This window comes from Neophocaena asiaeorientalis, unplaced genomic scaffold (assembly GCF_003031525.2).
Source record: "Neophocaena asiaeorientalis asiaeorientalis breed wild unplaced genomic scaffold, Neophocaena_asiaeorientalis_V1.1 scaffold515, whole genome shotgun sequence".
Lineage (NCBI taxonomy): Eukaryota > Metazoa > Chordata > Mammalia > Artiodactyla > Phocoenidae > Neophocaena > Neophocaena asiaeorientalis.
This window is the reverse complement of record NW_020175829.1, coordinates 2,303,615-2,319,090: the sequence shown is the minus strand read 5'-3', so window position 1 is coordinate 2,319,090 and position 15,476 is coordinate 2,303,615. Positions and strand designations below refer to the sequence as shown.

Below are 15,476 nucleotides of genomic sequence, written 5' to 3'. Positions count from 1 at the left end.
TGTGGCGCGTGGGCTTAGGTGCTCCGTGGCATGTGGGATCTTCCTCAACTAGGGCTCGAACCTGTGTCCCTTGCATTGGCAGACAGATTCTTAACCACTGTGCCACCAGGGAAGTCCAATTGTGTTACGTTTTAATCTTCCCAGCTGGTTCAACAAACGGCTTTCTTATATTTGGCCTCCACTGGATGTATACATTTTTAGCCTAAGTTTTGGTATTTAGGTTTAGTATAGAGAATTATAATTCTAGACTAGCCATATCATTTTAAAGATAAGAAAATTAAGCCCAGGGGACTTCCCCGGTGGTCCAGTGGTTAAGACTCTGTGCTCCCAATGCAGGGGGCCCAGGTTCGATCCCTGGTCGGGGAACTAAGATCCCACATACCTCAACTAAGCCTGCACACCACAACTAGAGAAGCCCAGGTGCCGCAACAAAGACCCAGTGTAGCCAAAATAAATTAATTAATTAAAAAAAAAGTTAAGTCCAGGAAAGTAATGACTGACTTGTCTAGTTGTATAGTGGTGACAGTGACAGTCGAGCAGGTCTTCTCTCTGTTATCATTGTGTTCTTTATATTTCAGAGGCTACAGGGGGATCCATACGTATTTGAAAGGCTAAATAGATGAGATTTTAATATTTATAAGCGTGAAATTGTCATGCCAAATTTTATTATAGCAAATAATATATGTTTACCTACAATCATAAATAAAATTGTTGCCATTGTAACTTATTATGATACTGTAAACCATAATTTTATTGATTAAATTGTTCTCCTGGCTATAGTGTCTTCTCATGTGGTTTGCTTTACAATATTAATATTGAAAGTAGATGTGTGGGTGCTGGCAACATAGCAAGCGCATTTGGTTTTATTATGGGTTTCAGAGTTTCAGTTTCTGGAAAATGCTCCATTGTTCTAATGTTAAAACGCATTTGGTTTTATTATGGGTTTCAGAATTTCAGTTTCTGGAAAATCCTCCATTGTTCTAACGTTAACATTTAATCTTCTACTTTCTCTCTTCCCATAATTAAAATGGGAAGAAACAATAGGGAGACTATGCCACAAAATAGGTAATTTTTGACACCATGAGGAAGTTAATTTCTTTCTCAGTTATTTTGCTGTGCTTCTTGCTGGAGAGTGTTATTAGGAAAATGAATAAGTTTTTCAAAAGGCAGGTGCTATGAAAAAAAAGAATAAGCCAACCTATTTCCTTTATTTTATACCACTGTTTTTTGGAGTATAGATAGGCTGATGAACAGACTGTGCAAAATGAAAATATATGTTTATCTCCTACATGAATAAGCCAAACTATAAAATTTAGCTGTGACTTTAAGGGAGTTTTCTTTTCAAATCAGTTCTTAGGCATTTCTGGTCCTTTATTAAATTCATAACTTTGAACTATATGACTTAATTTATCAAGATTTTAGGTGTTCTCAGAAAATCAAGATACAGAAAGTACAGGTACATACATGCAAGGGATTTAGTCTGAAGGTTACTATTGTACTTTGACCAATAGTAACCTTTGTGTCAGCTTTCCAAGTATACTGCTTGGAAAGTGCTACTGACCCCCTCTAGTGGCCAAAAGATTACACTCCCCACCCCCAAAATAAGGAGGAATGTTATAACAAAGGTGTGGTCTCATTACTGTAATATTTAAAAGAACCCAGCCTTGTTCTATATGGGACATGTTCAATAAGTGTTTCATTGAACCAAAATGTCATTGTATGTTCATGCAAAACATGTTGAGGAATACTGCTTACAAACACACAAATTTGGGAAAGGGGTTTTTTTTGCAAAGCAATTTGTGTGAGGGATCTTAAAGCGTATATGTTGAAAGGAAATATTCCTATAGTAACTGTATTTGAATTCCACATTATTAATTTTAGATGGAAATTGGTATTTTCAAAAATACTGTATTGGTGATTAGAGCTTGTAAGTAAGCTCTACTTTTTTCTTATGGAAGAATAGGGTTAAGAAAAAGCCAGCATGCCTTTAAAGTATTATCCCTAAAATCATACCAATGAGATTTTAAAGGCATGTCAAGACTTTTAGGAACATTTAACAGTGTATATCAGTTGTGACCATAAAGTAATTTCTTCCCATTTCCATCCTTGGAAATTTCCCTCACCCCCACCTTGGAAAAGCAGACCTTGTTAAATTCAGAATGAGTATTGTTGCCTTAAAGTGGACATCTTGGAAAGCCAAATAGATGTCAACAACATTGCTGCTTTTCAGAATAGTTTTATAACTTATCTTTTAGAATCATTTTAGCCCCTGTGACGAAGTGTTTCTAAAATACTGATATCTTAATGATAGATTATGTTTTTGAGAGAAATCCAGTACTAAATCAGAGCCATGTCATATGACTAAGAAAGGCAGTCAAGCTTAATTATACAGTTTATAGCTATTTCTTTGAAGTAGTGAAACAGTTTTAAAAGTTTTATTCTGCAACTCCCTGAAATGATTTTAGATAGCTCCATTTTTTGGCTGTATCATAAAATTACTCTAAATATTGTGGTAGTACCATCAGGAATCTTTTATGCAATGATAGCATCATTGGCACAATTATAGACATTTCCAGAATGACCGGTTTTTAAACAGTGACGATTCATTTGTATGTGCATTTGTTAAACACAAATTATTTATTTTAAAAGTTATCCCAGTGCAGATACTGACATAGAGTGACAAATGAATCCCCATTATTTAAATTGAATAAAATGGAATTGGTCTTCATGAGTATACTTTATTTTCTTTTTCCTTGGAATGATGTATATAATGCAGTTTATTTAAGTGAAACTTTATTAAAGGTAGAAATACAATTACTCTAAACTCTTAGCCTCAACATTCATTTACTGTCCATTACTTAAAATGTACAGCAACAGTATTGCTATAGTAGAGTGTTTTGTTCTATCATGTCTTTGTTGTAAGGAGATATTACTGTTTTGAAATCGTGGAACCTGAAAAAACAGGCAAGGATGTAAGAAGTATGTTTCATAGTCAAAAAACATTTATTAAAGCTTTGTAGTGTTTATATTTCGTTTCAAGATTTTAAAGTTTTGACTTACTACGTTTAGGACTCATTGATATAAAGCAAGTAAATGGAGAGGGTAGATTCATTTGGATTTGGATTTGAAATTGTTTGGTTTTAAATATTTTTCAAATAAATATCCAAAATTTGTTTTTAAATAAAATTTTGATTGTAAATTATGGGGTAGTTTTGTACTTAAATGGGCGGTTCAGATTAATTTATGCTGAGAAATGAATGACATATAGGTGTCTGAGATAAGTGATTGCTGAAGTACGTACCTTATATTTTTGGTCCATCACAGATAGATTTTTCTTATTTTTATTTATTTATTTTTGCGGTACGTGGGCCTCTCACTGTTGTGGCCTCTCCCACTGCGGAGCACAGGCTCTGGACGCGCAGGCTCAGCGGCCATGGCCCACGGGCCTAGCCGCTCCCTGGCATGTGGGATCTTCCCGGACCGGGGCATGAACCCGTGTCCCCTGCATCGGCAGGCGGTCTCTCAACCACTGCACCACCAGGGAAGCCCAGATTTTTCTTATTTTTAATTCCAATCTTCTATATTTAAATCTAACGAAAAACTTTACCAAACCAGTACAACAATTAAAATGTAGAAACATTATACTTAGAAAGTTAGCATTATTGTCAAACGAGAAAGAGAAACTAGAGCCATTTTAGTTAAGGAACCTAGCTCAGTACCTTTGTTCCAGGACATTATTTGATAAGAAGTCTTACTTTTTTTATGAATTGCATGATTTCTGTAATTAGAATTTTCTTTTTGTGGGATTCTGTGATACTGAAACAAGCTTACCTTTTTTTCTTTAGCTAATTTATTGAGGTCCAATTTATTGTACCTTTGATTCCATCTAGTCATGAATTTATATGTAATTTGTTAGTAAATTCAGAGTTAGGAATATATTGCAGTACCGTTTATAGGTAGAGTATTTTATGAACAGGCATTATTAAAGTATGACAATCTTACTTTGACTCTTTAGCGACCGGTATGTACTGGAAGCTTGAATTTTTAAGAAGCTGCACTAGGTATGATGCCAAAAATGATTAGATATTATTTTACCTCTTAAGTTTAGTGTCTAGGATTAAAACTATGCACAGTACTTGTAAAAGAATAACAGTAGGAAGAAATCAGAGATCCCAAAATACTTGAGCAGGTTTTAGGTACTTGGAAGTTGTTTTTTTCAAATGTTTAATTCTTTTGTCCATGTTTTTAGTACTGCATTTTCCTAAGGAGGATGGGATGCAAAATTGATACTTTAAAGAGTGCCAACTCCATCAAAATTAGATCACAGTTCTGAGTCTAACTAAACCCCAGAAAGAGTTCAGTTATCTTCTATGATGTGATTACAGAATAGACTGGCAAAATTGGGGATTTTCTTTGTGCCATGAACTGTCAAGGTAGCTACAGAAATGGAAGAAATGCAGTCTTCTTACAGAAGGTACAAGTCCACTAGTAGTTACAAAATGTAAACTATTAAAATTGAGTGGCAAATGCCATAATCATGATATGTTAAGAATGGTTGAGAATACAGAGACAGACTATCTGGAATAATAGGAAAGGCTTCATTGAGACAGTGATGTTTGAGCTGTGTCAGGCTAAATAATTCATCTATAAAGAAGTTTTCCTTTTTTTTCTTTTTTTTTTGGTCCTGTTCTACCAAAATTTTTTATTGTGGTAAAATATGCATGACGATCTGTCATTTCAGATATTTTTAATTGTACAATTCTGTGACATTAAGTATATTCACATTGTTGCTAAACCATCACCACCATCACCATCCATCTCCAGAACTTTTTCATCTTCTCCAACTCCAGCTCTGTACCTAGTAAATTCTAACTCCTCATTCTCCCCTCTTCCTAGCCCCCTGATAACCACTGTTCCACTTTCTGTCTCTATGAATTTACCTTCTCTAGGTAGTTTTCCTATTATTAAACTCTTTTAGCCAACTAGCCCAGCATGTAGTTGGTATTCAGTAAATTTCTAAATGAAGTGGCAGTTAGGAATTGAAAGCATTGCTTATGCCAGCGGATTGCCTATATTTCTTGAGTGAACTCAAACTACTAATTATTGTTACGGTAACCTTAACAAAAAATTTTTTTGCAATAACCTTACTACTTTTTAGGGGAACTTTTGTTTTCTCTTAAGTATTTTTCCAGTTTTATTGAGATATAATTGATATATAACATTGTATTAGTTTAAGGTTTACAACATAATTATCGGATATATGTATATATTGTGAAAGGATTACCATAGTAAGTTTAGTTAACATCCATAACCTCACGTAGTTAAAAAGCTTTTTTCTTGTGATGATTAAGTATTTTTTATTTAATTTTTTTCATGTAGTTTACTTTCCTTTTTAGACTGAGTCTGGATATGGATCTGAATCCAGCTTGCGTCGACATGGCTCCATGGTGTCACTGGTGTCTGGAGCAAGTGGCTATTCTGCAACATCCACGTCTTCATTCAAGGTTTGTGGTTATGAATGCTTTAGTACTGAATGTTGTGAACAGAACTTATTTGATAGAATAAGTTTTTTGAAAGAATTTTCCTACAATGTAAATTATTTGAAGTTGTTACAGAATAGTTTTTTAAGAGGTAAAATCATGACTCATAAAAATAAAATGAACACATGTCAGAGATTTTGTTTCATTCATTAATGAAATAAGATGTTAAAGAAAAAATGTAGTTCAAAGAAGAATGTGAAGAATGCTGGAATGATTTTGCTAATATATGCAAAATTAATCAATAGTCACACATTAGTAACCAGTGTACCTCCACTGGACAAAGTTCATTTGCTTTTCTATGGACAAGAATCATTTACATTACTCTCAGTTTTCTATGACTTAAAGAGTTGTAAAATAGCTCAAATGCAGTGAAATCAAAGACTTCTATATGATCGGACACCCTCTCCATGGATGATACTTACTATTCCTTTCAAAAGACACCCCGTAATATTTTTGCCCATTTTAAAGTCTTTCACAATTTATCATCACAGTGTTTAATTTGAAAATATTAAATGTTGTGGTGGCAAGTTGTCAGGCTTGCTCTCATTTCCTTCAGGCTTATCACTGTCAAGCCATTAATTACTGAGTTTCAAGTCCGTCCCTGGAAATAATACATTGAACTTGACAACTCTCCCTACTCCATGCCCTCAATAGTAAGATACAGACCTTAAAAGGTGGTGAAATACCGTGGGACTAAGTATAAACAAATTCTAGTTTTGTTAACTTGGATTACATCCCCCCGTTTTGTGTTTTGCAGAAGGGCCACAGTTTACGTGAGAAATTGGCTGAAATGGAAACCTTTAGAGATATCCTATGCAGACAAGTTGATACTCTACAGAAGTACTTTGATGCCTGTGCTGATGCTGTCTCCAAGGATGAACTTCAAAGGGATAAAGGTTAATTAGGCTATTACCACTATTTAAAGCCTCTTGATCTTAAGGGTAATGTCTTTAAGTGATGAAGGTAATTATAGTCACTTTTGCTGTACACCTCTAATGTAACAGATTTCAGTGTCCACATAACTTGTCTACTTTAATAACATCCTAATTAATCTGATCACCCATACCAGATATCACTGAAGATTTTAAAATGGTTTTTGAGCTCTTTATTCCATTAAAAAATATAATATCATCTTGATAATATGGGGCATTTCACATGATTATGTCTAATAAATGTACCCTATGACAAGTCTTCGAGACAAGCATATGTTTATGTTAAATCCTCCAGATCTGAAATCAGTCGATCTTTTCATCCCTTGCTCTTCCTCTTCCTCTCCCTCTTTACCTCTCTTTCTCTCCTTCCCTCTGTCACCCTCCCTTCCTCTGGCCTTTTTCTCATAGAAGAAGTCAATAATGGAATTACATACACATGTAAAAGTAATTTTAGTGAGTTTTTTTTTTAAGAGAGATGATCTTTAGTTATAATGTGAGTTTTGAAGTTACTTTTCATTCGTTACTGCTAAATATTACTGGTGTTGTCAATATCTGTTCTTTAGTTTTTCTCTTAGTTTGTTACAATGGGCAAAAATGAACTACTCATAACAGTATTACTAAATCATTCTGAGTTCATACCCAGTATAACTAAGTTGCCTAACATGGTTTCGTTTCTTTGTCTTATTAAATGTCTTTGATCTGAATTCATATTCTTTTTGTTGACTCACTGGCAAGATGGTGGAGTAGAAGGACGTGAGCTCACCCCTTCTTACATATTCTTTTTGTCTTCTCTGTTCTTTGTTCCCTTTTTCTGCCTTCTTTTGGATTGAGTATTTTTTATAATTCCGTTTTCTATCTCCTTTGTTGGCTTTTTAGTTATACTCTTTGTTATTATATGGCTACTTTAGGGTTTATAGTATGCACATTTAAGTTATTACAGTCTCCCTTCAAGTAATATACCCACCTCCTGTATTGTTTAAGAACCTTAGAATAATGTATTTCCATTTCTCCCTAAGACTGTGCCAAGGCAGTTTCGCATTCTCTAGCCAATTCCCTGTGAATTATTCCAGGTCTGTGTTATAGGAACAGGGGCTTTTCCCTGCCCCACATAGGCTTTGGGTACTCTTCCCTGGTGGAATCCTCTCAGATGGTTCTTTCTATGACCTCTATAGTTCCTCAACTTGTATGTGCTGTCAGTACTCTGCTAAATACTCAGGGGACCTTCTGCCCATCTCCAGAGTTCTCTCTCTATACAGTTCTCTCCTCTCAAGTACTCTGCCTTGTGAACTCTACTGTCCTTTGTCTCTCTGGATTCTCAGCTCCATTTCTTCACCTCAGAGAGTCTACCAGGCTCCTCCTGGGTTCCTCATTACTCTACAGCTTGGAAACTCTCCCATGTCAGTAAGCTGGAGCATTCACAGCGCTCACATCATTTGTTCCCCAGCCCTTAGGGATCATCATCCTTTGTTGCCTAATATCCAGTATCTTGAAAACCATTGTTTCATATATTTTGTCTGATTTTTTAGTTTCATGCTAGAGTATAAATTCTCTCCCTGTTATTCCATCTTTGCCTGAAGCGGAAGCCCATATTCATCTTAAAGCACTTAATTTTACCTGAAGTATCCTTGAAGTTCTTTATATTTGATGCACTTTTAAGTTTTTGGTTCTTTAACACTTAATATTTATTTCTCTAAAAATAAAGACAGTTGAACTTCTATTTCTCATTAATTTAAAAAAGTATGTATACTTTTTTTTTTGTCAAATTAGACATTACACATCAGCTTTCATTTGCTTGCAAATAGCCCTTTAAACTAAAACAGGATGTATACAGATTTGGATTCCTTGTTTATTTTTAAATGATTCACGTCAATAATATATAGCATTTTGAAGACAAAAGTGATAGTGGAAGGAGTGGAAGTTGGGATGTAATAATAACCATGTTGTGTAGAAGATTTGAAAAATATTTTTAAACATTATTCATGTTTTATTATATAGCAACAGTCATAGACTAATGTATTAGTTGTTAGGGATGCCATCGCCAAAGTACTCTATAGACTGTGTGGCTTAAACAACAGAAGTGTATTTCCTCACAGTTCTGGAGGCTAAAAATGTGAGATCAGGGTTTTGGCAAGTTTGGTTTCTTCTGAGGGCCATGAGGGAAGGATCTGTTCTAAGCCTCTCCTTGGTTTGTAGATGATCATCTTCTCCCTGTGTCTTCACATCATCTGCCTTCTGTAAGTGTCTGTGTCCAAATTTCCTCCTCTTATAAGGACACTGGTCATATTGAAGTAGGGCCCATCCTCATGACCTCATTTTAATTTGATTACCTCTGTAATCAAATTACCTCTGTAAAGACCTGTCTCCAAGTCCAGTCACATTTTGGAGTACAGGAAGGTTAGGACTTCAACATATGAATTTGGTTGTGGCACAATTCAGCATATAACAACTGATTTCCCTATAAATGGCTATTTTAAGAAATGTTTTTAAGAGTACATGCTGGGTAAAGGTGAAATAAGAACATGGACCATAGTTTCCTACTTCGACTATAGACTGGAATTGCTGACCTAAGGATCTCTATAGATGTACTTTCACTAAATTATCAAGACTAAATTGTCTGTGACTTAAAAATTTTTTAAGAAGAATCACTGTTCTTCATTAAGTGTGTCATTGAAATGATAATAGCAAGCTCTCATTTTAGGTGTTCAGTGTTTTCATTTAAAAAGTTTTATCGTAATTGCTAGTAAGGAGACTTAACCACACACATACACACACACACACCCCACACTTCAGTAAGATTTAATTAACCATTTAGGTCCAGATACTCTAGGATTACAGAAGTAGAAGACATTATCTCTGACCTAAACATATATTTTAAAACAAGACATATATACCATATTAAACATAAAGGTTCTAATCTTGCTCTTCTATTCATTATTAGTTTGATGACTTGAAGTAGATTACTTAACATTTCTGCACATCTCTTTCCTCTGTAACATGGATGTTGTATCCAGCACATATGATTGTGAGATTTAAATCAGAATATGTATATTAGTCCTGTGCTTAATAGCAAAAAATCAATAATAGTTGCTATTATTAATGTGGTTGATTTGGATTATTGCAGGGGTAATGAAAGCAGAAATGTACAAGATCCAGAGATGGAATTTAGCATAATAGATTTGAGGGCTGGTAAGGGAGACCAGTCTGATTGGGATGGGAGATTTGTATTAGGACAGTGGTTTTAAATCATGTCAGGCATCCCTTAAAGGTGCCTCAATGATGGACAAGGAGTGCTTGGTTGGGAAGGAAAGGGGGAGGGCCACTCTTTTAGCCAGAGCAGCTCTTGTTTTCATCAGTCTTATATTTTGAGTATTTACTAGAAAAAGAAGGCTGAAAATCCCTGTTTGGTAGTACTAGGCTATTGGATGGTTAGAGATATGAAAGTGAATCTTTAGGAACCCAAGGTAGATACTGAGGAGACAAGCGAAATGTAGACATTTCAGTATTTAAGAGCAGTTAATCAGATTAGTAATGAGTCATGGTCAGGATGTTGTCTGATGATTTAAAATCAGTAATGATTTAAAATCAGAGCAGCACTGTAGTAGTTAATTTCTTAGAATTGACCATATTTGCAAATTATTGATGAAAAGACAAAGATCCACAGAATCTGGGAATTTGATTAATCTTGGAACTAAGGTGTTTGCAGAGGCTTCAATATGGATACTGAAGTCTGTAGGAATGATGGATGTGGAAAAGAAAAATGTCAGTTGGATACTGTTAGCAGTTAGCTGGTTATAAAATAGTAGGTGTTAGTAGATAATAGCAGCTTATGATTTGAAAAAGTTGTTATAGATGAGTGCAAAATTTTCAGGTGATGAAAAAAATGAAATAGCCCAGTAATTAGAAAATTGTAGTACAGAATAAAGGTATTTTCCAGGGTAATTACTACCATTTAGTCACGGGAGGGAGTAAGGAATAGTAGTGGGCTTTGCATCCATTGGAGAGAGTTAAAAATAGATGAAATGTTCCTCATAGAGCCAAATTACTCCTGATGTAAAGAGAGATAGGCAAGGAGTAAGACATTAGTTTAAAGTGAAGATTTATTCTGTAGAAAGGGAGTTCCTCAAACGATAATAAACTAAAGAAGCCATTCAGAAACAGAGAATAAGGTTGGGGGCTCAGGTTTAGAAATTTGCACTAAGAAGTGGAATACATAGTGCAGAGGATTAAGTATGTTAGGCAGTAGAAGAAGGGATAGTACGTAGAAGAAAGAGGTATGTGGAAGAACACAGGGGATTCTGTATTTTCTGGAATTAGGTAGGTTAAAATGGATGTCCAGGCACAGACACATTGGGATGAATTAAAATTGATATCACATCTATAAGTCATTATATTTTCCCTGCATATCCTAGAGGCAAGATAAAGTATCTTCTGCATGTACCATTACTGTCCTCTTCAGTCTTTGTAGGCCTCTGGTAGAATTATGAAATCTCCCCAAGGTCAGGAGGAAGAGATAGGAAGACTTAAAGGACAGAATAAATCGTATCTCAGTATCATCCCTTACACAAATGAGAATGGGTACAGTTTTTATAAGAATGTATTTAAAGACATTCCGCAGCATATTTATTGGGCATACATTGATAAGCACTGAAAATACAAAGATGAATAAAACCATGTACTCACAGAATCCAGAGTATATTTACTCTGTTGAACATAAGAATAAACTGGTTAATTTCTATATGCTTTCATCCTGATATCTTTCAATATATTTTACTTAGTGGTAGAAGATGATGAAGATGACTTTCCTACAACACGTTCTGATGGAGACTTCTTGCATAATACCAATGGCAATAAAGAAAAGGGTAAGTAGTAAAATTTTCCCCTTTAGTTGGGTAAAATACACTTTCTAAAGTTACATAATAACTAACTATATAACAAGAATAATTCATGGAATAGTTAAGAAAATTTTTTTAAGCTGGAAAGCGAAAATTTTCTTCTAAGAAAAGACATGTAGGTAATATATACATTCTGACATTAAATAATCTGACAGCTCATCTGACAAAGACTTATTCTAAATTTTAGACATTGGCCTCTTATTTCAGTGGTATTTGGTAGAATCAGTTTCTAGTACTGAAAAAGTATTTCTTGGGGAGGAAACATTGTAATGGAACTTGAATGTTTCTTTAGAGTGTATTTCTCTCTGTTAATGTTCTTTTCTCTCTCCACTTGATAAACTGGTGTTGCAAATTATATAATCAGTGTTATTAAAGGAAAATTACTGAAATCACTGATTTCACAGCACAGTTGTTTATAGACTCAGGAGCAAGGTGGTTTATTACATATATCAGTTTATTTCATATATCAGTTAATTGTTGCTCTGTTTATAAGGACTCACTCATTAGATGGAATTCTTAATTGTTCATTGGGAACCTGTGTTTTACAACAACATGGATGAACCTGGAGGGCATTATGCTAAGAGAAATAAACCAAAGACAAATACTGCATGGTATCACTTATGTGTGGAATCTATGTATGGGGCAGGGATGGGCAGGGAGGTTGTGACAGAAACTTGTGATTCATGGTCAGTGCTTTCTTTTAACATATCCTAAGAATAAGCTGGTATGGATTCCTAAAACTTTTTTTAAGTTGCAAATAAGCAACTTTCTTTCTTCAGAATCACCGACAGAGAATAGACTGGTGGTTGCCAAGGGTGAGGTGCGGTGGGAGAGGGATGGATTGGGAGTTTGAGATTAGCAGATGCAAACTGGTATATATAGAATGGATAAACAACAAGGTCCTACTGTATAGCACAGGGAACCATATTCAGTATCCTGTGATTAAACCATAATGGAAAAGAATATGAAAAAGAATGTTTATGTATGTATAACTGAGTCACTTTGCTGTACAGCAGTAATTAACACAACATTGTAAATCAACTATATGTCAATTAAAGAACAGAATTCCTTTCTTAATGTTGATGGAAATTAACTCTTGAAAATCATCATAGGTGGAAAGTTTCTTTTTATGGCTAAGCTCTAGAAATAAGTTAGTCAGAAGCATTGAGTATAATCCGGTAAAGTGAACAGAGCATATAGTCTTTAAATCTGGAACTACTTGATTGTAGTCTGGGATTAGGGTATTTTAGTCATCTCTCAAAAACAGGGTCTTAGTCCTAGATTGATCAACTGTTGGAAGAGGGAAAAATAATACTCTGTTCTTGGGAGTGGTCATTGTAATGTTCTTACCATTAGGGCCATTATTAAAGATTAGGTCTAGATCAAATATTGTGATGTAACTATACTGAAGTTTCTTTAAAATTTAGAACTAGTTTACCAACCTACTAGTAAATATGCCAGGAATAGGAATGGGGGGTATGGAGCGAAGACTAAAACAGGAGTAAAACTTCCAGATATTCTAAGATGAGAAGAAAGGCAATTAAAGTAATTTGAAGATTAGAGCAGAGGAGAAATTTTTGAATTAGAAAACATCTTCCTTAGTTAAAGACTTTTAAGAGTTCTAGATCACAGTGAAAGGAATGTTTCCTCAATCTTTTGTGAACAAACTTCTCATCTACCTCTATATAAGTTTTCTTCTGTTAAATTCTATACCATCTTTTAAAAATTATATTTCTAGAGACAAAAGGAGAGATTTTATGACAATAAAATACGTATTTGCATGTAACAACAGAGCCCCAAAATACATGAAGCAAAAACTGACCAAAGAGACAAGTCAATAGTAATAGTTTGAGACTTCAATAACCAACTTTCAATAATGAATAGAACAAGTAGGATAAAGATCGACAAGACAATAAAATATTAGAATAGTCTAAATAAACAGACCTAGTAGACATTCACAGAACACTCCACCTAACAATAGAAAAATGTATATTCTTCTCAATTGTTCATGGAATATTCTTTATTATAGACCTTATGCTTGGCCACAAAACAGGCTTTAATTAGTTTAAAAGGACAAATCAAGCAAAGTATGTCCTCCAACCACAGTGGAATGAAATTGGCAATTAATAACAGAAATTTGGGAAATTCAGAAATATGTAGAAATTAACACACTCATAAATAACCAGTGGATCAAAGACAAAAATCACCAAGGACATTAGAAAATACTGTGAGGTGAATGAAAGCAGAAACACAAGATGCCACAACTTATGGGCTGCCACAGTACTTAGAGGGAAATTTGTAGGTGAAACACATTTATTATAAAGAAGAAAGAGAATTGAAAAACAATATAGAGAATCAATGAAACTTTAAGTTGATTCTTTGAAAAACAAAGTTGACAAACTGTTAACTAAACTGATCAAGAAAAAAGGGGAGAAGACTCAACTTACTAAAATCAGGAATGAAAGGGAGGACATTACTGCTGCCCTTACAGGAATAAAAAAGGTTATAGGGGGATGCTATGAACAGCTGTATGCCAACAAATTAGATAACTTAGATGAAATGGACAAAAGTCCTACAAAGACACCAACTATTGAAACTATGTCGAGAAGACCTACAAAATCCAAATAGACCAATAATAAGTAAAGAGACACAATTAGTAAAAAAAACTTCCCACAAAGAAAAGCCCAGGCTCCAGTGACTTCACTGGTAAATTTTACCAAACCTTTTAAGAAAAATTAATACCAGTTCTTCACAAATTCTTCCAAAAAGTAGAATAGGGGGAGCACTTCCTAACTAATCATTCTCTGAGGCCAGTTTTGCCTTGATAACCAGTATCTCTTAATGAAACCCACAGTTAACATCACTTTTAATGGTGGAAGACTGAATGCTTTCCCCCTAAGATCAGGAACAAGATAACCTTGTTCCTAACTATTGTTCAACCTTGCCACTTCTGTTCAACAACGTATTAGAGATTCTACCTGGACAGCTGGGCAGGAAAAATAAATAAAAAGCATCCAGATTCAAAAGGGAGAATTAAAACTTTCTCTGTTTGAAGATGCCGTTATCTTACATAGAGAAAATCATAAGGAATCCACTAGAAACCTATTAGGACTAATAAATTAAGACTGCAGGATATAAGATCAGTATACAAAAAGTCAATTGTATTGTATTGGCCAAAAGGTTCATTCAGTTTTTTCTGTAAGATGGCTCTAGTAGCACTTAGTCGGCTTTAACGTCATTCAAAACAATTTTGTTAGATTGTATGTGACAGCTGGCATATCAGCGTGCATTTTAAAAAAGATTTATCAAAATTGGTGAAATTTTGCGTAGTCATTTTAATATTAAAGATGGAAGAAAAACAATGTTTTCAGCATTTTAGGCTGTATGTCAAGAAAGGTAAAAATGCAGCTGAAACCCAAAAAATGATTTGTGCAGTGTATGGAGAAGGTGCTGTGACTGATCGAACACATCAGAAGTGGTTTGTGAAGTTTCGTGCTGGAGATTTCTCGCTGGACAATGCTCCATGGTAGGGTAGACCAGTTGAAGTTGATAGCGATCAAACTGAGACATTAATTGAGAACAGTCAACGTTATACCACATGGGTAATAGCCGACATACTGAAAATATCCAAATCAAGTGTTGAAGATCATTTGCACCAGCTTGGTTATGTGAATCGCTTTGATGTTTGGGTTCCACATAAGTTAAGAAAAAAAAGACTTCTTGAACGTATTTCCACATGTGATTCTCTACTTAAATGTAATGAAAACAGTCCGTTTTTAAAACAAATTGTGATGGTGATGAAAAGTGGATACTGTACAATAATATGGAACGGAAGAGATTGTGGGGCAAGTGAAATGAACCACCACCAACCACACCAAAGGCTGGTCTTCATCCAAAGAATGTGATGTTGTGTATATGGTGGGATTGGAAGGGAGTCCTCTATTATGATCTCCTTTTGGACAACCAAACGATTAATTCCAAGTACTGCTCCCAATTAGACCAGCTGAAAGCAGCACTCGATGAAAAGCATCCGGAATTAGGCAACAGAAAACGCATACTCTTCCATTGGGATAACTCCAAGACTGCACATTTCTTTGATGACCAGGCAACAA

General features: G+C 34.8%; 1 protein-coding gene and 1 non-coding gene across 4 annotated transcripts in view; both read left to right on the top strand.

The window, feature by feature from the left end:
• CERT1 (ceramide transporter 1) overlaps positions 1-15,476 on the top strand; it is a 132,452-nt gene that overhangs the window by 55,891 nt on the left and 61,085 nt on the right. For all 3 annotated transcript variants that reach the window (XM_024732779.1, XM_024732780.1, XM_024732778.1), the window contains 3 exons: positions 5,397-5,504; positions 6,298-6,436; positions 11,248-11,331. In XM_024732779.1, the coding sequence (XP_024588547.1) occupies positions 5,397-5,504; positions 6,298-6,436; positions 11,248-11,331 (331 nt within the window). The remainder of the gene's footprint in view (positions 1-5,396; positions 5,505-6,297; positions 6,437-11,247; positions 11,332-15,476) is intronic.
• On the top strand, positions 294-366 carry TRNAG-CCC (transfer RNA glycine (anticodon CCC)). Its single transcript has one exon. It is a non-coding gene; the product is annotated as a tRNA-Gly (tRNA).